The sequence below is a fragment of the Clinocottus analis genome, unplaced genomic scaffold (assembly GCF_023055335.1).
Source record: "Clinocottus analis isolate CAN_PGR_092001 unplaced genomic scaffold, fCliAna1.0.p SCAF_24, whole genome shotgun sequence".
NCBI classification, from domain to species: Eukaryota; Metazoa; Chordata; class Actinopteri; order Perciformes; family Cottidae; genus Clinocottus; species Clinocottus analis.
The window spans coordinates 8,382,014-8,404,359 of record NW_027175976.1 but is presented as its reverse complement, the minus strand read 5'-3'; the positions used below and the strand labels follow the sequence as shown (position 1 = coordinate 8,404,359).

Sequence of the window (22,346 nt, the reverse complement as noted above, 5' to 3'; positions counted from 1 at the left end):
CACATACTATACAGTTGAGTAACTAACGCCTTGTTTTTCTTCCTGTCTCCGTCTTGTTAAAGGTTGCCAATCAAGTTGTGCAGGCGCTTCTCACCCAGAAGGTTTGTTTCCTTTACTAAATAACCCATCAGGATCTTGTGTTATTAGAATAATGCATTTCAGGATCACGCTGTTGCTGCCAGTCTTACAGACATAAAAAGCTGAATATCTTCCTGACCGCTCCCTGTGCTCTTCACTCAGGATCTGAGAGAGGAATGTCTGAAGCTGCGGACTCGAGTTTTTGACCTAGAGCAGCAGAATCGGGCGCTGGGCGTTTTGTTCCAGCAGCGGATCAAGCCCGCCTCGGACCTGCTCCTCCAGGTACGCCGCCCTTCGGAGCCGGACCCGAGTTTTAACTCTGCTGCTGTCACTTGTGTACCTGCTCACTGTCACGCGCTTTCTGGACGCAGCTCCTCCAGTAAAAAGCCTGAGCGCTGATTTTCATGCATTTAAAGATGTTTTTTATTTGAGTTGTTATCAAACTACTGTAAGGTCTCAGCTTAACACTATAAATACGAAAAAAACATCAATCCTTATCAATCTTTTTCTCTCAAAAAAAAATGATACTTTGGACCAACTTAAAAACATTGCTGACATTTTTTTTTTACAGCTGAATGCATTACTAAATTGCATTTTTTATTTGATTTAAACCTAAACTTTTACAAAATATAAAAGATAAAAATGTAATTTCATACAAAAAGATAATTTTTTATCAAGATCGTTCACCATTTTTAGCTTTGTTACTTAATTTTTCCATTTTGGAAAAACTAGTATTTATTATTCCATCTAAGTTTTTTACACTAAACTATTTAAATTGCTGTAATTTTGTACATGCAAATTTATCAAGTTAAATTTCTTATTCAGTACAAACTACAAATATAAATTTGCTACAATCAATTGTTTCTGCTATTCTCAAATTAAATGTCTAATTCAATAGAAACTATGAGTTACAATTCCACCTTAATTAAATAACCTTAAATACGGACTGAATACGGACTCCTGAACTGTTGGGGAGAACTTCTGCAAAGGCAATCTTAAATTAATACCACTGCCCAAATCAGAATAAAATATGCAGTTTTTTGCTTTCAATGCCGTTTTGGCTCGTTTGCACCACAAGAACAATAACCTGCTATATGACGACTTGCACAAAAAAACAAAACAAAGCTGTAACCCTCTTTTCTGTAAACACCACGCAACAACCGCTGTGTTTATATATATATATATATATACATATATATATATATATATACATATATATATATATATATACATATATATATATATATACTTCGAAAACACCAATTTAGTGAAAAATGTCTGTGTGTGCATTCCAGCTAGATATTCAAGCAGTAATTATGAGACAGACGGACCTGCCACTATGTGCTTTCTTTCCACATCCATTGTGATGTTGCATCGCGGGGGCAAGAAGGTCAACTTGGGAAGTAGGCTTCCGCATAATTGTGTGAATTTCAGGGTTCCTCGCTGTCAATATGAAAATAGCGAGCTGCCAAAAGAGAGAGAGGAGAGGGGAAAGGAGCCGTCAGTCGAAGAGGAGACGAGGAAAAAGAGAGCAAGCAAGGGTAGATAAGAAGGGAAGGACAGGAGGGGGGAAATGGAGAGAGATGAGATAGCAAAGAGCCGAGACGAAAAGGAGGAGCAGGAGGTAGAAGTGAAAAACTAAGGGCGAAATAAGAAGCAGCAAAAACGTTAGATGCACTGAAAAAAAGAAAATAGAAATAAAATGGCTCTGGGTGTGTTGTAAAGCTCTCTGTCAGTTCCAACGACTTCCAGCATCATTATTGGACAGGCAGGAACATTGTGGAGTGAAGCTGCAATATAAAAGGCTGGAGGAGGGATATTGATGACATCACTGTGGGGACCAGGCGGCGCAGTGGAGCTGCAGACGAGAATTAAGGCTGCGAAATGTTGCTGTTTTTTTCTTCCTGAGATGATGTGTCCGTTGATGTGAGGTCCATGCGTCCTCAACATGTAGGTTTTCTCACAGGAAAGACATTTTCCCGCCTGCTCGTTACTTAATAATGACATTTCAAACCATCAGCTATTCAGTGTGAGAATTAATCATAGTGTGAACACGCCGCTCCGGATGTTCTGCGAGTCCATTATGAGCTCTCCGTGTGTGGGAGAGCTGTTAAAACATCTATAATTATCACAGGGCAACTTCCTCCAGAGTGTAATTAAGAACTTGTCAAACCTCAATATAGTATATATATATACGCAATATATATATATAATTATATAAATGTGTATTTTTGCACTAATAATCATGAGGAAGAAGAAACTGTGAAAATATAACTTTTGCACCATTATTGCGGCGCTTATGAAACCGAACCTCCACACTAGTGTTATTGCATTACCCATAATCCCACTCGCTAAACCATTCGAGCACCATTTGTAATAAAACTGGGCGAGTTTCATTCCTTGTGTCTCCTGGAGCCTCGGTCGGCCACACGAGTGTTCTGTTTCCCGTCTCGCTCCGGACCCTCTTTTGCTTATCTGTGATTAAACGTTCTCCGGTTCCCCGAGGGCATCTTGAGTTCCTCTGATAACGAGCCATCATGCTTTTAATGGGAGCCGCTTGAGTTGGGCGCCTTTGGCTAAAAATGCCACAGAAAATAAACGTCACAACGTCAATAGCTCTCGTCCAATTTTTAGCAGTTTAGTCAAACGTGCGGCTGACATGGCCTCAAAAAAACTCTGTAGAAATGACAAATTCAAACAAATGATGCCCCTTTTCATGATCAAATTTGCAGACAGATATCTCCCCTGCGTCTCGTCATATTGCAGCTCGGAGCCGTCTCCTATCCGTCTGTAGTTTAGCGGGCGGTGTGCAGCTGCAGCTTAAGGAAAAGCCTTTGTGATGAGTCAGACGTATAGATCGGGTCACGCAGGTGGGCGTCTTGTCTTTTCTCTCTCGCTGCTTGTCGCCCCGCTGTTGTGTGGGTGTGTATGTGAATGTTTTTGACTGCGGGTGCCAATACTGATGTGTGTGTTTGGGAGCTGCTTATTGCTGCTATTCTGAGCTGATCTTCATTAAAAAGCACAAAAAAACCCAACACAGAACAAAAGCAGGAAGCCTCTTTGAACGCTTCTCCGTGCTCTTGGGTGTGAACTGAGCTACTGAAAGGCTCGGTCTGCATGATGCATGACAGTCTATATGACCTTCAGCGTGGCCTTGAGCCTGAGAAAGTTCAAGATGTGCACGCGGCGTTGTCATCTACCGTTTCCTGCCACTATCTCTCGCCGCGACCCTGTGACACTATTGACTGAATCCTTGATGAGGATGCTGAGGAGGTGAAACCCTGCACCCTACGATAAGATCAGAGCCTCCCGTGACACCTCAGCCACTCCCATCCCGTTGTGGAGGGCAGAGGGGCCATGCGGCAAAATTTCAATTTCATGAGAAGCCGTTTGGAGATGCGAGTCCAAAAGCAATGCAGCAGTTTCATTCTGAGAAAATAATGTTCAAAGTCATTTAAATCTTCTCCAGTTGCTGTTTTACTACTTTGAACTACCATGTTTTGAAGAGCAAGCAACTTGATGTTGTATTAATTCTAAAAAATAGTGAGGACTGCGTATCTCTGAGTAGAAAAGGCTCTGAGAGCGGGCATCGACCTGTTTCCATGGCGCCATGAGCACCCGGTTGCTGAAGGTGAAAAGTCTCCTTCACGTGCTCACACAAATACAGAAGGAGGTTTTTTATTTCGCTGAAAGTTGAAGAGAAGCAGGCAGCGCGGTTGTGTTTTGGCTCGGGGCGAAGCGACGCCTGTTGTTTGGTCTGAAGAGACAAAAGAAGCAGAGAAGTTCTGGTGTCATTAGGAGCAGTTTTCTTTCTCTTTTCTCCCCCACCAAATGTTCTAAAGGACGTCTTTCAAGGAAAAAGTCAATACAAACTGTCAGCGAAGAGTTTTATGGAATGCAATAAAAATTGAAGATGGATCTAGTTTGTGTTTTAAAACGGTGATGGCATTGCTAGAAAATGTGAGGAGTTGGTTTTTCAAAGCCTCCATTTGCAGAAGGTGACTTTCACTTTTATAACATGCAATTTGTTTGTGCTGCTGCAGGTTCTCACAGCACTTTCATTTTAACGCAGGAAACTACACTCAGAAACACACACACACACACACGTGTGTGTCTACATATACTCCCAGAGTGAGCATTAGTTTTATCCTCGGCAGGAAATGCAGCAAAAGATCACGCGTTGTGTTCCGCCGTGTTTCCAGTTTAAGTTGATTTGAGCGCAGGGAACCCGGAGTAATTAAGTTCTGAGATTAATACGTGGAGATGTATTCGGTTTTGTATCCGTCCTTTTATCCTAAGCTGAAGAGTTGAATAACAGAAGAGACTGCAGACTAGCATACGAATAAAAAAAATCCAAAAAAATCAAAGGAATCCCTTACTCCCTGATGCAATTATTTTCTTTTCATATAATTTTTTCCGGGCCGATGACATTAGTGACTTTGAGCGTACGAATTAGGGCTCGGCGTGGCAGAGGGAATCTGATGGACACGCTGCGCATTTCTTTATTGACATTTATAACTTGAGAGATTTACCGTGTTTCCGATCTAAAATGTGAAAACATGTTTTTTTAATAAACAGACTATTTGATTGAACTGCGTGCTTTTTGATAGAGAAAAATTCCCCCCTTCAATTCTGCCGCTCCGTCATTTCAAATGTCTTGAAATGCCTGCAGTGAAGATTTCAATCGGGTGTCCTTCCTCCTGCCTTTCAGAAACTCCACTCCCGGATCATGGATCTATCTGCGGCAGATTTGCTTTTGGAGCCCGAGAGAAGCAAGGCCTTCCTACTTTCCAGGAACACGGACTCTCCCTTCAGCGTAAGGTTTAATAGGACACGCGCAGGAGGCAATGCATTTCAGCCATGTGAATCGTCCAGGTAGCATAACCGCAACCCACTCAAGAAATCATTACGAGATATTAAAATACAGACATAACTAGATGAAGCCGTGACCCCTCCTCTGCTCTCGGCAGGAAGAGCTGGCAGTATCACTCGGCACTAGGAGGAATACATCCTTGTCATATTACCATAAAACCATCGATTGACTCGCCAACAGTAAAAAATGACTCCATAAGACACTGTGGAACATTAGTCATCTTATGTATTATGCATTAAGGCCTGAAAATGTGTTATTTTACCCTTTTAGCCCTCTGAGAATGCCATCTGATAAACTCTAATGTGTATCGCTGAGAGCGGAAGAGGAGGGAGGAAAATTAAATAATTATTATTGATTCATAAATCGTCTCGTTATCTGAATGTGCGAAAGTATCGCATCTCTTTAAATACGTTGCACTGGGTGATACGCACAAGTGACACTTATATCAGAGGAGTGAAATATCTAATTTCTGGTCTTGCATGTGAAAATAAAATACATTGCGTAGTGAAATCCTCTGTAGACGCTAATTAGAGAAACATCTGCTGTGCTCTGTTGACTGCACATAGAAATTTGATTGATGTTTTTGAATTGAGTTTGAAAAGTGCATTGGCAAAGTATTTTACGTATTTGATCGGTCTGTCAAGTCTTTTTTATATATCTTTTATTATCTTTAACAGCAAGATCGCAATTAGACAAGCATTGCCAGCTGACAACTCGCACATCAAAACATTCTGACATTTAGCATACTCGTGGACTAAACGATGCGGTTATTCACCGTATAAATGTCTCCTTTTCTCCATCTTATAGGAGGTGCAGTTGAATGGAAAGGCAGGTCTCCCAGTGACCAAGTGTCTGAGCCAGCTGAGTCTGACAGTGCCAACGCCCACGTACCCACGCAGCAGCTGTAGCAGTAGCGAGTTGTCCCTGTCGAGTGCATGCAGTGAATTCTCCAGCGGCTCCTACACCTGGAATGATGGACGCACTTGTGGAAAAATGGTAAACCTAGTCACTCAATAAGAGACTCGGTAGCTGTGCAGTAGCTCATTGAGATCCCGATTTGCTGCTTTTCTTCTGAGTCCCTGTTTGGATGATATGGAGATAATACAAGCGTGTTGACCTGCTCTTTCTCTTTGCCCTGTAGTCATCTCTGACCTGGGAGAAGAGGCTGAGTTTGGGTTCGTCGGCTCCGAGTAACATCTGCGCCCCTCCGGAGGAGCAGCAGCCCACAAGGCGGAAGGAGAGCAACATACTGGAGGGGCTGAGGAAGCTCCAGAGGAGGAAGCACAGGAGCTCCTCCGTTTCCTCCAAGGTTTCCAAGTCAGCCGACAAAGACTGCATGAACTCCAACGAGGGCATCTACTCCCTGGGTATCAAGAGCGGCAGTAAAGGGGTGTCCAAGCCCACCCACGTGGGTAGAACTTTAGCTGTCGTGGGCAAGAAGTTCTCTTACGATTCTGACGACGCAGATGATGAATTGCCACATTCCAGTCGAGGAGTTGACGTCCCCACCAAGGACAGCTGGTTTTACTGCAAGAGGCTCTCTCGCAGCATTTCAGACAGTTTGTGCAGCTGGGAGGGGCTACAGGACAGTGTAGGAATGGGAGGGGATGGGAGTTCAGGTCCCGGGGCTTCAAAACACCCTTCTGCCTGTGACTCTAAAGAGCGTCCTGAGAAACTCTTGAGTTTCATCAACAGTTTTCTCCCCGAGGGAGGGAGGAAGTCAGCTTTTACTAAACCATCCTCGCTGCACTTCATCCCTTCTGACCCACAAGGTCCAAACCTCCTCTCCGACGTGGACGATCCAGAGGAACTCAACTCCGAGTCTAGTGACGTCCGAATGTCCTTCAGCCAGCCACCGGAGCAAGCGGAGAGGGACTCCGAGAGGACGTCACGAGATGCTGCCAAGCTGCTTGCACAACAGTGCTTGCGAAGAGAGCAAGGACGCACCCAGTCTGCAGATGGGAGGCCGAGGCCTTTCAGCCTAATTAAGGAGCCCAAAGGGGCAAAGTGTACTCAGTCTGAGGAGAGCATTATGGCAATATTTGATGCCGAAGGAGAGCCTATTGAACTTTGTGCTCAGAAGCTCACGGCAAGTGCCGGGCCTCGAAATGACATCCAAAGTACGAAGGTAATTGACGATTACACGGAACTACTGCCCCGCGAGAGGCCAACAAGGCAAAAATCAACAAACGCGAGAAACTACACCGTTCTTGAATCTCCAGAGAAGCCGTCTGAATATCAAATTAGGTCGAGCAAAACAAGCAATAGCAGGGAGGGCAGTGCAGAAAGGCCGTCAATGCAGCTGACTCCACAAAGGAAACTAATTAAACCACCAGCCAACCGACCTAACCTAGGCCAGTCCATCCCTCCCATAAACGATTCCGGCCCGAAGTCGAGTGGTTCAAAGATACCCGGCCGAAACAAACCTTTAGGATCACCACTGAGATTGTCTAAGGGCTCTTCCACTGAACCAAGTAGCAGTGGAAACTCAGAGAAATCCCCCTCTTCTCCTGCAGTTAAAATGTCCAGGTTCATCAAAGCAGCAGGAACCTGCTCACAGAGCCCAAAAGCAGTAAACTCCAAGCTCCCTAACCGGGCCGAGTGGAGTAAGGGCTCCTCCGCCAGTTCCCCACACCTCTCAAGGAGGCACCTGGATTATGCTGACAATGGCGAACAGCCAACCAGAGACAAACACTGTGAAACCAGCAAAAATAAACTCAGGTCCCCTTCTCCTCCCCCTCCTCCGGGCCGCACCACCTCCTTACTGATCAGACCAAATTATGAAGGGTCGCCGCAAGCACATAAAACATGGGTGGCTCAAACCTCCACTCCAACCACTGTGAGGGGCCCTCCCCCAAGTTACCACACATCACTTGTACCAAATATGCAAACTACGCTACCCATCAAGGATAAAGACTGTTTAGACTTGGATGCAGGCTACGGGACTGCACTTGCACCTCAGAAACTGGTTGAGAAAACTAGTCAGCACCTTCAAAAGTCCCCCGCCACGACTCAGACAACTACTAAAGGCACTTCCAAGAGGATGACCGTGAAAGACTACCTCCCTTCTGCAAACTCAGGGTGTGCTCCAGAAACTGAAAATGCACCTAAAAGCTCAAAGAATGTCCCGCCTCCCTACAGTGCCCTCAGAGGGTCCTCTCTCCAAAACTCATTTGCAGGTAAAAGAGGATCAACCCATGATAATGTCCATCAGACAGTTCAGAAGACTTCTATCAGTTTACCTATATCGCTACAGGACACCCCTCAAGGTAAAACTGAACCCCAAAATGGCAAAGCGGTTGTCAGCCCACCCGGCTCAGTCATCGTTTCCCCCAACGCAGCGGATAAAGCCTCAAAGACTCGTATCCCAATGGGGTTTAAAGCATTTTTAAAATCGCCCCCGGGCCATAAAAATAGTCCCTCTATACCAGGCAAGCTAGAAAAAGATCATATCAACTCAGTCTCCAAGGAGACTGTGACTTTAAATGCTTCTACTCAGTGTGACAGCTTGCAGCCAGTGTACAGTATTGATTCACCACCCAAGATGTCTGTTACAGAAGGGAAAGGTGATGTCCAGTGTAGGTTATTGGAAGACAAAGTGCACGTTGCTGTGTTGCCAGAGGAGGAAGAGGTTTGCGATAAAGGGAAAAGGAGTAGTCAGCTTTTCTCCAGATCCATATCTGTAACTACCAAACCTCATCTTAAGCCAGCTTTGGGGATGAATGGGGCCAAAGCCAGGAGCCAGAGTTTCAGCACCAACTACATTGAGAAGCCCAACATCAATTCTCCAGATGGACCGGGAAAAATCCGAACTCAGATCATCACCAACTCAGGTGAAAGGGGAAACTCTTTGTCGAGGCAGACTTCATTGGAGGTAGCGAGTGTTGGGTTAGCCGAGAGCCCTGTGCATCCCCCCAGGACTAGGCTTAGCCACTACGGAGGCATGACGGGGTCAAACAGCCACAACGTCCTTCCTGAGAGAACTTTTAAATCAGGCTCCAAAGGTGACGGGTCACAGGGCTCGACGATCACCTCGCCTTCTCAAAAAGAAGCCCGAAGCTTACCCATCAGTGATAGGATTGGCTTGAACAACGTTCGCAAGACAGCAAAAGTTGCCTCTCATCCACAGTTTCATCCTCCCTCCTCTTGTGTCTATCGTTCGGAGAATCCAGTGCGAGAGACGGTAGGGCTAGAAACCACCGCTAACGAGCCAGACCTTGGCAGGGAAGTCCAAACCCAGGCAGACTCTCCGGATTTGGAGGAGGAGAAAAAAAACAGCCCAACAGCCTGCACTATCGAAGAGAAAGTCATGATGGGAATCGAAGAGAATTTGCAGAAATGTCAAGAGCAGGAGAAGGTAGCTGCCAGTGAGACCAAACAGAAAACGGGCCCCTCTCTGGCCAACTGGTTCGGCCTCCGTAAGAGCAAACTTCCAGCTCTGAGTGGTAAGAAAGCAGACCCTCCGAAGGGGAAAGAGGAGAAGAGAGAGTCAAAGATTGGATCGGTGCTCGGAGGCAAACAGGTGAAGTCTGACAAGAAGAAGGATAAGAAGAAAAATGACAACCAGCAGAGGGACAGTCAGGAGGTGCAGAACCTGTCTGAGATGAACAACAAGCTGAGCTCAATCATGGACCACTGCAACAATCAGATGGGCCAGATTGCCAGTCAAATCCAGTGCACGACAGTCTTCATCGGCAAGGACCAGTTTGTGAAAGAGCTTCTTGGCAGGTGGGTGAAAACAACGTCTTTGTCATCGAGTAAAATCCAGAATGAATTACCCTTAATTGATCGGATGCAACGCTGATTACTTCCTGCCACCGAGCCTCCTCGGTGTCGTCGAGTGAATCGACGATTTAAAAAAAACTAATTGGTTGTTCTATTAAATTAAACATGAGCCACCGTTGCGTTAAACTTGGGAGAAGCTGATAAATAAACAGCAGCTGTCTGTTTGAGTCAGGACTCCACTCCTGTGAGCGGATCTCGGACGAGCATCCATACACATAGTCAGCACACTCAAGGTAAAACGCGTCCGTAATCCGGGAAAGCTCCACATTTCACACTTCAGGTCACAGTTTCTATCCAGAATAAAAGCAATCACTTGAATCTTCAGAGGTTATTGATCATTTGACAGCATTTCTTTGCTTGTGCACACACCGTATGCTTTGCGCGCAGGTCAACGCAATTCCTCAGCAGGCTCACTTTCCACCTGGCGAGTTGATAAAGCAGGATCTCCCCGTGCAGACATAAAGAAACTGATCAAATCTCATTTTCTCGCAGGACCGCTGTGAAGGGCAACTGTGTGACTGCATCGCCGCCTGGGATCTCCACGCCCAAGAAACACAGCGACATGAAGGGAGACGTGGAGATCTGTGCAGATACTGCTGTGAGTGAGCAAACACAAGTGGCTTTTTATTACATGCATGTGTGTGCGTTGAGCTCTCCTCGTTTGTTTCTGGCTATGGTTTGACAGGCTCACACACACACGCACACACACACACACACACACAAACATGCATGCTAAATCCGACTTTCACACTTGTTCAGTACATGTACACGCACCGCCTCTTCACTATCGTATACCCTGAAGCATCGCTATTGATTAACATTGTGCTCTGACTCTGCAATTGGTCGCCTTCTTTTCTTAGTATCCATCCAAAGCAAAGTTGTTGTTGTTGTTGTTGTTGTCACAAAGGTTGAGCTAAGAGACAGTCATCAGGTCATGTAATATATCAACTTCAAATTGGCGTGTCTCAGCGACTTGTTTCCGCTCACTTTGGAAGCAAGAAGGCCCAAAATTATGACCTTGTGGGTTTATTCTTTATCATCTGTCCGTCAAAAAAATGACGGACTGCCCAAGTGCTTGAGAGAGCTTGAGAATAGCAATATAAAAAAAAAAAGTATAAGGAGCGAGCCGGATAGTGGAAGAGAGAATCTCGCTGCATAATGTAGGACATTTAATCCAGATGATGTGGGATTTTGATAACATGGAGGAGCCCGTTATCGCCGGCACTCAGTTAGACAAAAGAACCATTTAAAACCATCCTGCAAGCTTTCTCTCTATCTTCTCCCCACAGAAATGCAACAAAAGACGAACACTTTATGACCTACAAGCTCCGTTTCTTTACCACCCCAAAACCACTTAAAAAAATAACCCAATTAAAGTAAAGTACTACACTTGCCGCACTTCTTTTTGAACAAAACTTGAAAAATATTACGCAATGCCAGGAACACAAAATACATATCACCCATGAATCTGAAGGTAGAAGTGCTACTTTCTCACTTTTCTATTGCAAATTGCCTCAAAAGGATGACACATAAATTGGATTCGATAATGAAACAATGTCTACAGTGCGATGTGATATAGAGTATCTCAGCTGCTTACTGGTTTTATGTTTTTGTAACATTCTAGACCCTTTTGATGAGTCAGAAGATCAACCTGAGGCCTGAAAATGAGGCGGGATGCATCCCGGACACGGCTTGCCAAGACCACATGATAGGTAAGCTTTTGCTTTAAAGATAACTCAAGTATACTGTATGAGTACAATGTTGTGTGCAGTATTCCTTTTCACAACTTTTCTCTCGTGCCTAATGTTTGATTTTGTAACTGAGCTTCTTATTTGTCGGTGATTACATCACCCCGGACATATTTGCTCAAGTAGAAGTCACGAAAAGCTGTCACTAACCATCACGAATCAACCGGTGCAACGGAGCATTCGCACATTTCTCTTTTTTTAACAGTTGTGATTTCCTGATGTGATTGACAACTCAATTCCTCTGCCAACTAATTCCCCTCACTGCCAGACTCACCATTACTGCAGAGGGAAAAGCAGCAGCAGCTGTGGAAAGAATAAATAAATAAAAACTCGTTGACATTCTCGTCCGGTGATTGATGTGCAACCAGATGACATTTTGCAACGCCTGAGCTGCTAAGAAAGTTGAAGAAAAATAAATGCATAAAGCCATTTGTAAGATGGCATGATGATTGTTATTATTGTAGTGCGTTTTATTATATAATTCGGCGTGGAGAGAGCAGCTACTTTGTCACTCGGTTGGACGTTGGAGAAATTGTCTTGATGATCGATCTCAAAGGTTGTCGTGACTTTTTGTAATATAATACCGTATGCTTTACTCCCCTTTTTTATAATAACTTGGAGCCACATGCAAAAAACTGCAATATCTTTCATTTTTTTTGTATTTTTGGTCATTGGGCTACTTTACTCCCATAACATGCTCATACACACATCTAGGTGTTTATTTAAGGAGTTTGTCTTGTTGCTTTTAATTGAATGAAGGTTAATAACTATTTGTTTAAAGCTGCTTTAATCAATATCTTGATATCCTACTTTACGAACTGGCTGTTCAAATTGATCATTGTACTGTGTGTTTGCTTCATTGTTGGCACTGTTCCTATCCAGGCTATTCTTATGAAAATATTAGATGTAAATAATCTCCACAGAACCAGAAACCGGTTTGAAATTGAACATTTTTCTGAAGAGTAACTTATCAAAACATAAATAGTTTGGACTCGAGTGTCTTGAATGTGGAAATGAACACATGATGCGTCACAGTCACAGCGGCAAAAAGGAAATTTCTGAAATTAATTGTCTCATGTATTTCTGATTAACATGCTGATTTAAATTCCGCCAGCTGAGCACTTCCAGACCGTATATCAACTAAATATTTCATGAAGGTTTCAGCCGTGGCCGCTCCGCGCTGCTTTAATGCCACATATCTCCAAAGTGCAGCATTCACAGGCCTAACCAGCCAGACAAACACATCAATCATATAAATAGTTTACAGCGGCCGGTTTATGATGCAAGCAGCGCTGAGCAGAATCCAAGTTATGAATGTGGACTTTGAAGTTCACTCTGCACTGGTCAGTTATTGTGTATTAGCAGGACTTCCCTGGAGGCAGTATTTCCTCTTGTAAAGGGACGATAAATAACATTTTGACCGGCCTATAGCGCAGAATGAGCCTAATACATCTGCAGGGGTTTGACAGCAGCGTTGATCAATACCAATGATTCGGCAATTATTTCACTGCCTGCTGATGCTTCTGGCTTTCAAACTTACTTTGGACTCCGTTTTGGAAAACACAGATGATTTAAAGCCAAAGAAAAGGCTCGACTACAACATCCCCAGGTTCCCTAGGATTCGTTAGCCGGTGTAGTCACCGGCTAACGCATTGTCGCGTGATTGCTGACTCCTCGACACGGTTCTTTTGGAGACGACATCATCATTGCATAAAGGCCGTTTCACACTGTGGAGGGATGCACTGACCAGATCTCTCCTCACACCCTGGAGGTTGTGCAGAGAAGTGATCGGACGCTCGTGAGAAACGACAATGGGTCCAGTTGTTTGTTGCCTCTGGACAGAATTACCGTGCAGCGTGTTCTGGTTTGATTTCAAGGGACTTTTCGCACGGCCAGGTTTGGCATTCAATTATACCGCAGAAATCTATAACTCTCTCTACCTTTGGCTTTCTCACATATATGTAAGTGTGTATTCTGTGCTTGTCTTTGCCATCCGTCACGGTGCACGAAAGTGCACGTAAACGTCTGTAGATGAACTGACGGTGCTTCGGCATCCGGAGGAGAATGCAGATGTTACTTTAGCGCAGCATTAAAGAGACAGAAGAGATAATGGATCAATAGTTTGAGTTTAAGATTTAAATGTAAATGTGAACCGTTAAAACCCAACAGATTCCAGAGAGGAGTTTAATTCCGATGATTAGACTGTGTGTTTGCACCGACATCCGAATGAGACCGTGCAGCAGAGCAGCAGAGCACTGCCGATATCGATCCATCTCCGTCTCCATCTCCATCCCTCCTCCGGTCGCCTTTAAGAGGTTTTCACAGAACGGTGGGAGATACAATGCACAGCCAACGCGAGGAAGAAAAAACGAATAAGTCATTTGAATTCGAACTAAAATAAAACTCTACGAAGCCCTTTTCCTTCAAAGTTGCAAACAAATAATTAGCCGCTCAAAGTGCCGAGGACCCGAGCGGCCGTCCATCTGTTCGAGGCCTCCAAACCGCATCCATCTGTTGCTGCTTGCCGTCATTTCTCCTGATTACCACCCGGCGTGCACGAGGATCGTGTCCTCGGGCTTCAGCTCAAATGTTTTGTTCAGAGCGGCTCGGCAGCAGGTGCTCTCTTGAGCCGTGACGTATTGCAATCGGGCATCTGGTGTTACCACGATGTCCGACAGGAACAATAGGATCTGAAATATGACTTCATCAAATAAAACTGCCGTCTTTCCCCCCTTCCTCTCCGTTTTACCGAACCTTGCTCCAGACGCCCTCTTTACTCACAACCCTTTCCGTTGCATGTGAATCCGAGCCCTCCTTTTTTTTCTCAAACCCTTGTCGGCGTTCCCGTGCTTCTCCTCCCAGACGTCACACTCCTTCTCCCTGTCACCTGTAGGCTCCGGCTGTCAGATGAGAACCCTGGACAGCGGGATCGGCACCTTCCCTCTCCCCGATTCCGTCACCCGGGCCGGCGGTCGCCACATCCCCAAATCTGAGTCCAGCCCGGATGGGGTGACCGCCGGCTGCTCTGATCTCGATCGGGAGCCTCCCTCTTCTCACCCAGACCCCTCACAACCTGACGTGAAAGTGCCTTCCCTCCCAAACACCCGCCCGCATGCCCCGACCAGCATGGGTCACTCCCTGTCCGAACCCAGCGTGACCTGCGGCGACCTCGCACAAGACGCCCAGAGCCGCCTGCCCAAACTCGCAGCTTCAGGTGAGTCAAGAACTTTCTCTTTTTTTATATATATATCCAACGCAAATGTTGCATTTAGTGCCGTTATGCTACTCAGATATCATCATTATGACACAGAAGAACCTTTTCATTTCTATTTGATTTGTATCAATCAACGCCAAAGGAAAATAAATTCTCTGTAAAAAGCAACGAATATCACGCCGGATGGCAACGTGCCAGCCTTGAAAGCCCCGAGACGGCTTGTTGTAGCTCTCGGAGAGTAAGTGACGTATTGAATGTCAGTGCGCTTTACGTGAACACATTTCCCTCCAGACCGCTCAAGGGCGCCGGACGAGCAGACGAGAGGAAGTCGTCGGCTTTTATTAGCCTCTGATTAGAAGAAGAACCTTGTTTGTTCAGCTAATTTTGAAGCTAATGCATCAACCCTGACAGATGCAATCAGATGGGCACGTCGGCACCGGCAGCAGATCATAAACCTGCCTCTGTGTTGGGGGCGACGCACAGCGGAAAGTTGCAACCAGACGGCTGATTAAAGCCACAACAACACGCAGGACTAAGCGCCCTCGGGGGTTTTACGCTTACAGGACATTAGCCCGCGTCTCCTGTACCTCGCTGCCGCCGCAGCAGTTTGAGTCACAACTGTCGACGCAAACCGAGAGCGACTCCTGTTGAGTCTTCCCCGCGGTACGAGTTGATTAAAAGAGCCCGTGTTCGTCTTCATCGTGTGTTTCATACCCTCCTCTACTCCTTCTTTCATCACTACAATCACGGCGCCTGTCACCGTTGTTTGCTCCCTAATAAGAAGAAGGTAAAAAAAGGACTTTTTATGGTGATAATGCAGAATTTCCATATGGAGATGGAGCACTAGGCCAAAAGCCTGTTATTATAATACAGCTCAATGTTAAAAGAGACAATTAAATTGGCGTCTGTCCGAGACAGCAGCGGGCCGAGTGATAATAAGGCAGCGCTTTGTGGTTCGGGGGCCGACAGCTGAAAGCTGTTGTGTCTGGGCTGCCAGGAGTCATGGCGGGGAACAGTGGCAGGGTGGACCCCATTAATGTTTGATGGCTCGGTTATTGTGCAGCTCATTTCATATGTGCAGAGGAAATCAACGTGTCTGCAGTCCAATGGGTTTTGCTTGAATGGATATTCTCATCCTTTTGTTTCATCAATCTGTCCGTCTGCAGGAAAGATTGTCACTTTGGAGGAATTCAGATGATGTGTCCCCTTCTTCTCTTTGTCTATTTGCATTATATTATTCAGTTATATCCTGCATGCCCAGTGACTCATTGCTCTTTTGTCTCTTTGGACGACGTGTAGATGCAATCAGGACCAAGAGGTTGAGCCTCTGCTCTCCACGCAGCAGCATCGCCTCAGACGACAAAGAGACGGAGAAGAAGATGAAAGCCCGGGATCATGACATGCCCAGTGTATGTCACTTAAATTACAATATGCACAGAGCTTTACACATTTACACGTCAGAAAAAGTTAAAAGAAATAAAGACAAAACCTGTCAGAGCGAGTTTAAACTCCCTGGGGAAAGAATCATGTCGAGAGATTTAGTTTGTCTTCAAAAAACGCCAATATTTTTAAAGTGCTTCTTTGCATTGATTCAACAGGAAAGAGCCCTGCAGGTGTGCACGTACTCGGGGAGCAGCAGCGACACCGAGACCGAGCCAGACAGGAGCGCGAGCTCCCCACAAAGAACCCTGGTGCCCAGATCCAAGAAGAGAGACTCAGGTTTGTCTGGTTGCAACGTTTCGCCGCCAAAACGATGCTTTCATTCTTTTCCCGTGTGTCCTATTAAAACTATTACTCCCCACACCCCCCCGTCCCACAGTGGACCGGAGTGAGGAGACCCTGAAGAGACGCAGTGTGGAGACGTCCTTGTCCATCATGGACTACTACCAGCACGAGATGTACTCCCACCTGGAGAAGGACAGCCGGCGGATCTCCCAGTACAACCTGTTGCACAAGGAGTCGTCCCTGGACGGCAACGCGGGAGACAGACTCAGCGTGAGTGTCTGAAGGCTCATTGTTCACGGCTAATTGCTTTTACTCATAAAACGATGCTTTACAGGCATGCTGCTGGGTCCTACCGAGCATTTTATGGGTCATTGGCCTCTTGTGGTATCCAGGAAGTAGCACAAACGGGGATATCGGAAGACGCTTATTCAGATATTTAACATCAGCTGCTCTAGTGTGCTCGCACTTGAGCAGCAACTACCTGAATTAATCATGAATTGCACATTAATAAAGTGCATTTCTGAGTCATTATGTGTATGAATAAATGCATGGATACATTTAAATCATTGTTCAATCTTATTAATCATCTATAAGTCCTTAACACTTCATTTACAAACGAGGAATCCATCATGAAAGTATGAAAACCCAAGCTTATTAATCCAGAAACTTGTATAACTGTGTTTATGAATTAATGAGTTACTCATGAGTGTTCTTGTTGGAAAAATGCTTCATGAAGTGTTTATTCATGCTCTATTAATGTTATATAGTGAGTAGTTATTATAAAATGCTCCCGTTCTTGTTTACTGGAAGTAAGAAGAACAATATGTTCAAGTTTTTGCTGTTTCAGACCGACTCTTCCTGATTGTTTTGCCTCCTTCTGAAGGAGATAATGCGGTTGTTCTAGAATAAATCCATTTCCTCTTTCCATGGATCCCGCCGGAAGCCGTTTAAAGTGATGGAAAAAAAAAAGCATGGCAGCTCCCGGGCGGAGAAATATGCAACTTTACACATTATGAAGAGGATGTGTGAGCTGCTTGAAAGAGTCAGAAAAATGGCACCTGCCCTCAATGAAAGTCCTCCCAGGATACCGGGACACACACTGCCACATGGTTTGCATATTTTTCCCTCTCGGCGGAGGCATGAAGATGAATAAATTGAATTTCCACCGTCGCTGTGTGTCATAGACTCGGATGAGAAGACTTTTCCGATGGTCAGAGCGAGTCTTGTTGAGTCGCAGTGTCAACTTTACCTTTTGAAATACTTCCCGAGGAGACGCGTTCCCCAAGCGCCGAGGTTTCTTCTTTCCCACCGTTGGAATTCTTCGGAGATTTTCAAAGAAAAAGGCGTCCTAATTGCTTTCGATCGCCTCGCCCTCTTGTGTCAGCGGGTATTTGCCTATTAGTATTTAACGCAGCTGAATGACAAATGAGGACCAGAGACCATGAAATGGCCTCCGCCGTGCACGGCCCGGCGTGCACGGCCCTGCCTCTTCGGGACGGACAAACTCTCACGCTGCCGCCGCCTCGACACAAAAATCCATCATCTGGAAAAAAAAAAAAAAAAAAGGAATCCGACTAAATCCAAGTTAGAAAAAACAATTGTGTGTCAGAGGAGAAGAAAGAAGGATGGATTTCTATTGTTGACCTTTTGGTGTCATTCTGGAACTCAACATTCAGATCAGATGAAGCTTTTACACCCACTAATGAAACTAGAACGGTTATGTGGGTGGAAGGTGGAATATGCTCAGTAATATATTGAAGTCAGGGCAGTGTCCTTCACAGCCTCGCTGCATGTGTGCATACATGTTTCCTCCTTTATTATTGTCATTGGCTGCGTTTCACAGATTCGATCGTTCTTAAGGACTTAAGAAGGCTCGAAAGAAGGGTTCGCTAAGAAGCAGCGCTAAGATACAAGTGTTTGCCAGACGCGTTCTTAACTGCCTTCTTAAGACTTCTTAAGATCTCGTCAAAGAAGCTTCTTAATGCTGTGTTCACACCGAACGCGTCAAAAAATTTCTCGAGGCGCGTCGAGATTTTTTTCCACGCGCGTCGAGAAGAAGTGTGTTCACACCAAAAGCAGCAAGACTAATCGCGGCGCCACAAAGGGGCGTGGCTTATCTCTGCCGCTTTTCTCGTTGAAAAAAACGACTATAGACTATAGATGAAATAACCACTAGATCTGATTTACACTTGTTGTGGAAGTCACAAAAACGTGTGAACATCACCTCCATGGTGTCTGGGTTCATAATAATATCCGTCGTCCCACAACAGACTGAATGAAGCCGCTATCGGCTCCTTCCGAAGGACCGGCAGCAGTTTGATTCAGCACCGTCAGGACGGCGGTGACGAGCGGACCATCTCAACGCTGATTGGCTGACGCAACTATGACTCACGCGTTTTTGCAGCCGGAGTTGTGAAATTTCAACTCGCGCGTCGACCCGAGTTCGCTGCGCGGCCTGCGGGCTGCTCGTGCTGCTTCTACGCGTCTGACGCGCTGCCCGCTGGAAGATACGCGTCTACGCAGCGCCGACGCGGCTATGCATTGACTTTACATGAAATCTCGACGCGTTCGGTGTGAACACAGCGTAAGACGCTCTTAGTGGGAGCTGTCCACCGCCGTGGCGATGAAACTAAATCAATCGATGCCAGGTTAATCGATCACCCACCACTTTATCGGCGCATAAATCACACACGAGCTCTGATGTGTGTCCGCACGGCGCAGGAGGATCGGTGTCACGCTGCCACACTCCGTGAAACCGATGCCTTGCAGAGGCCGGTGCCGTCCCACGTCACGTCGTTCTTTCACAGCGCTCTTGGAGCGCTCCTAAGACGCTCTTAGCGCTTAAGAGCGTCTTAACAAATCTGGGAGACGCGGCCAATGTCTGTGGAAAAATGCCAAGTGGCTATTGGTAAAGTGTCCTCGACTCTAGCGTCCGACGCCCCGGAGCCAAAAGAGAATTTCAATCAGGTTGGATGTCGTTGCATGAGGCAGAAGTCTCACTTTGACAATGCAAAGTTGAGCGCTTCAAGAGGGAGCGAGACTCCTGAAGGATGTTTTAGAAGCTGCAAGCCTTCATTAGCTGACGCGCAAGAGACAGCCAGCGATGGGCTCGTCCTCCAGCCGGTCAAGGAACAGTTCTTAGGTATTTATACTTTACTGGAGCACTTTGAAGCTCGGCACATAAGCTAATTTGGATTTAAAAACTAACTAATGTGTTTTTTTTATGGTCAAAAAGGTCAAAGGATGCAACATCATGATCTGTAAAGTGAAGCTAACGCAGAAGCGTCTTGAGCTTCTGTCTCCTGGCCGTCAGGGGACGACTCCTCCGGTTGCAGAAAAAGAGATGTGATTGTAAAGAAGAGAAAATGAGCCTGCTTCTCTCTTGATTTATTACCTCAGTAAGCGGCGCTGAGCGGTCGGGGAGTTGTCCGCGTCTTCTTCTTTCGAACTCCAACGTCTTGTCGAGCCTTTTTCCGCCTCAAATGAAGTCCTCCTCCTCAAAGGAAGTGGAACGATCCACCGGCGAGAATACGACCCATCTCCAAAGGAATTAGCTCCAGTGATTGATGTCCGTGTAGAAGAAGCGATGGGGGCGGGTCCTCCTGTGGAAACGAGACTAAAGGTACCCGACTGATAAGACAAACTTCCCCATTTGTGTGAAAACAAGACTTTGAAGACTTAATATTCAAAGCTGACATTCATTCTGACAATAGCCGCGTGCCTCCGCTGTGGAGCGGCCATCATGATGGATGACTGCTGCTGAACCCGTCCACCCTCCATTATTCCTCCATCCATCCGCGTGTCATCACCTCCTCGGCCCTCTCGGCACGCGGCCGCGTACCTGCGCCCCGGCTTTCCCTCCTGCCGGGGTGCTCGGCAGCTTTTTTGGGGGAAGTTTTGGTGGCTGGTAGCGGCCCCCGTGTCAGGGCCCGGTGATTTAAGCGCCTTTAATAACCTTTCACAAACACTCAGGAGAGTGATGTAAAGCTCAGCGGCTCCCATCAGAGCCCTCACAGCCCGCGCTGGCCTCCCATTCATCATCCTGACAGCACCTGACAGCCCGGCTAACGGCGGCCCCCACCCCGTTCTCCTCCTCTCCTCGCCTCCCTCGGACTCTCTCTTTCTCCCATGTGTCTTTTCCAGTTTCTCCTCTCTCTATTTCCGTCTCTCCCGTACGACTCTCTTCATCTCTGCTCTTCTCAGTTGACCGCCCGCAATTTTTTGCTGCTTATTCACTCTTTTCTTTTTCTCCGCCGCCGTCCTTTTTGTCTGCGTTAACGCTCGTCCTGGGAAGTTCAGGGAGATTCCCGGGGGTCTATGTGAGCCGGCTCCGAAACCAGCGTGTTACCCTTGAGCAATGATTACACGGCGAGGCAACAGGAACATTCCAGTTGAACCAACCACAACTATATCAGTGGACAAATGAAGAGCAACAGCGGGAATAGGCGCTCAACCTGGAGTTGCAGTCAGATTGAGGATGAGGATGAGACGACAGATTCTTCGCAGAATGATGGCGGCGATGAAAAACCCACATTCTGAGGCAATAATCATAATTTGTTTTACATCTGCATTGAAAGGTAGATTCAGAGGTTTTCCAGGAAGCTTTCTTCCTCCTGACTTGAAACCAAACCACCTTTAAAAAGGAAAACCCTGCTATCATCACGATCAGGTGTGTTCCACTATATCGTACAAAACGGCCACGTCTTGCTTACTCGATGCATTCCTTATGAACAATCCCCGTCAGCGCTGACCCGCGTGACTCATATCTAAGAGCCAGGGAGAAAAGCAGGAAATATCCTCACAATAAAAAGACCCTCTCAATAAGCTTTTCGCCGCCAGCAGCTTCACTGAATTTGAGTTTCGACATCCCATCGTTGACACGCGATGCAGAACCGATCGCTGTTTTTTTTTTCTTCCCTTCGTGGTTCCGGCCGCGCTGAGACGTCCCGCCTGCAGCCGTCGCTCTGGCTGCACCCGCGGGTGGTACAGAGACCTGCACCGGGGAGGTTCGATCCGCTGGTAATTGTGTTCCTTCCAAAAATCCAATCCAATCAGCGATCAGACAGCCGTTTCCTCTGTTTCTTCTTGTTTCCGACCAAAACGAGATATAGAGCGGCGGTACAGACACTGTTTTGTGTCCCGAGGCCATGAACCGACTATTTTAAGTGCTGACAATACTTGAAAGATGTTTTGTGTGCACAGCAGCGTGTGGGCTGTTGAAGTGGAATCCAACAAGTCTGATCTGCATTCAACAGCTGGGCTTCATTTGGACTCAACCTCCGCACCTGCACGGCGCCCGCTCAGCATTTAATATCGCGTCACCTTCGGCCGCTCCCCTCCCTGAACTTTTCTTTTGATTCTGTCCTCTTTACAAATTTATTGAGATCGTGCCGGCTGAGAAAGGTCACACCAGTAGTGCATTGGTGGGATTTTAAGATGATGGAGAGTTGATTTTTTAATTTTTTTTTACATTAAAAGTTTGCTTTTTGGTTCAACCTGTGAAGCGTTGAGGAGAATCTAAATAATACAAATGTCCGTAAATCTCTTCATGGTCACGGTACTTTGCTTAGACCTCAAACAAAGAAAGAAAACACACACAAGCCTCAATAAACCTGATTCATATAAACGTATTACACCTTATAGGACTTCCTTCCTCCTCTTGCTGTACTCTGCTGGACTTTGGCCCTCTGGGCTGCGATGTTTCCTGCTGGTTTCCTCCCAGAACTCACAGAGTAGTTTACAGCCGAGTTGCAGGTGAATGCAATTAACTAGCCGCTGGGAGAGCAACGCAACAAGGCTGCAGGCCCACGAGGAGAGCACGGAGGACAACAATGAGTTTGGTTTCTCCTCTCCACCTACAAACTTCATGCTGGCTTTGTGGAACTTGTCGGAAAGCATTAAGGAAAACGCAGCAAAGTTTGGG

At 46.1% G+C, this 22,346-nt stretch overlaps 1 protein-coding gene across 2 annotated transcripts in view; it reads left to right on the top strand.

Moving 5' to 3' along the window:
• Positions 1–22,346, top strand: part of LOC137794209 (nck-associated protein 5-like) — a 92,491-nt gene that overhangs the window by 66,679 nt on the left and 3,466 nt on the right. For both annotated transcript variants that reach the window (XM_068590897.1, XM_068590898.1), the window contains exons 8-18: positions 63–101; positions 241–360; positions 4,790–4,894; positions 5,759–5,947; positions 6,093–9,679; positions 10,229–10,334; positions 11,361–11,448; positions 14,378–14,698; positions 15,998–16,107; positions 16,297–16,417; positions 16,518–16,693. In XM_068590897.1, the coding sequence (XP_068446998.1) occupies positions 63–101; positions 241–360; positions 4,790–4,894; positions 5,759–5,947; positions 6,093–9,679; positions 10,229–10,334; positions 11,361–11,448; positions 14,378–14,698; positions 15,998–16,107; positions 16,297–16,417; positions 16,518–16,693 (4,962 nt within the window). The remainder of the gene's footprint in view (positions 1–62; positions 102–240; positions 361–4,789; positions 4,895–5,758; positions 5,948–6,092; positions 9,680–10,228; positions 10,335–11,360; positions 11,449–14,377; positions 14,699–15,997; positions 16,108–16,296; positions 16,418–16,517; positions 16,694–22,346) is intronic.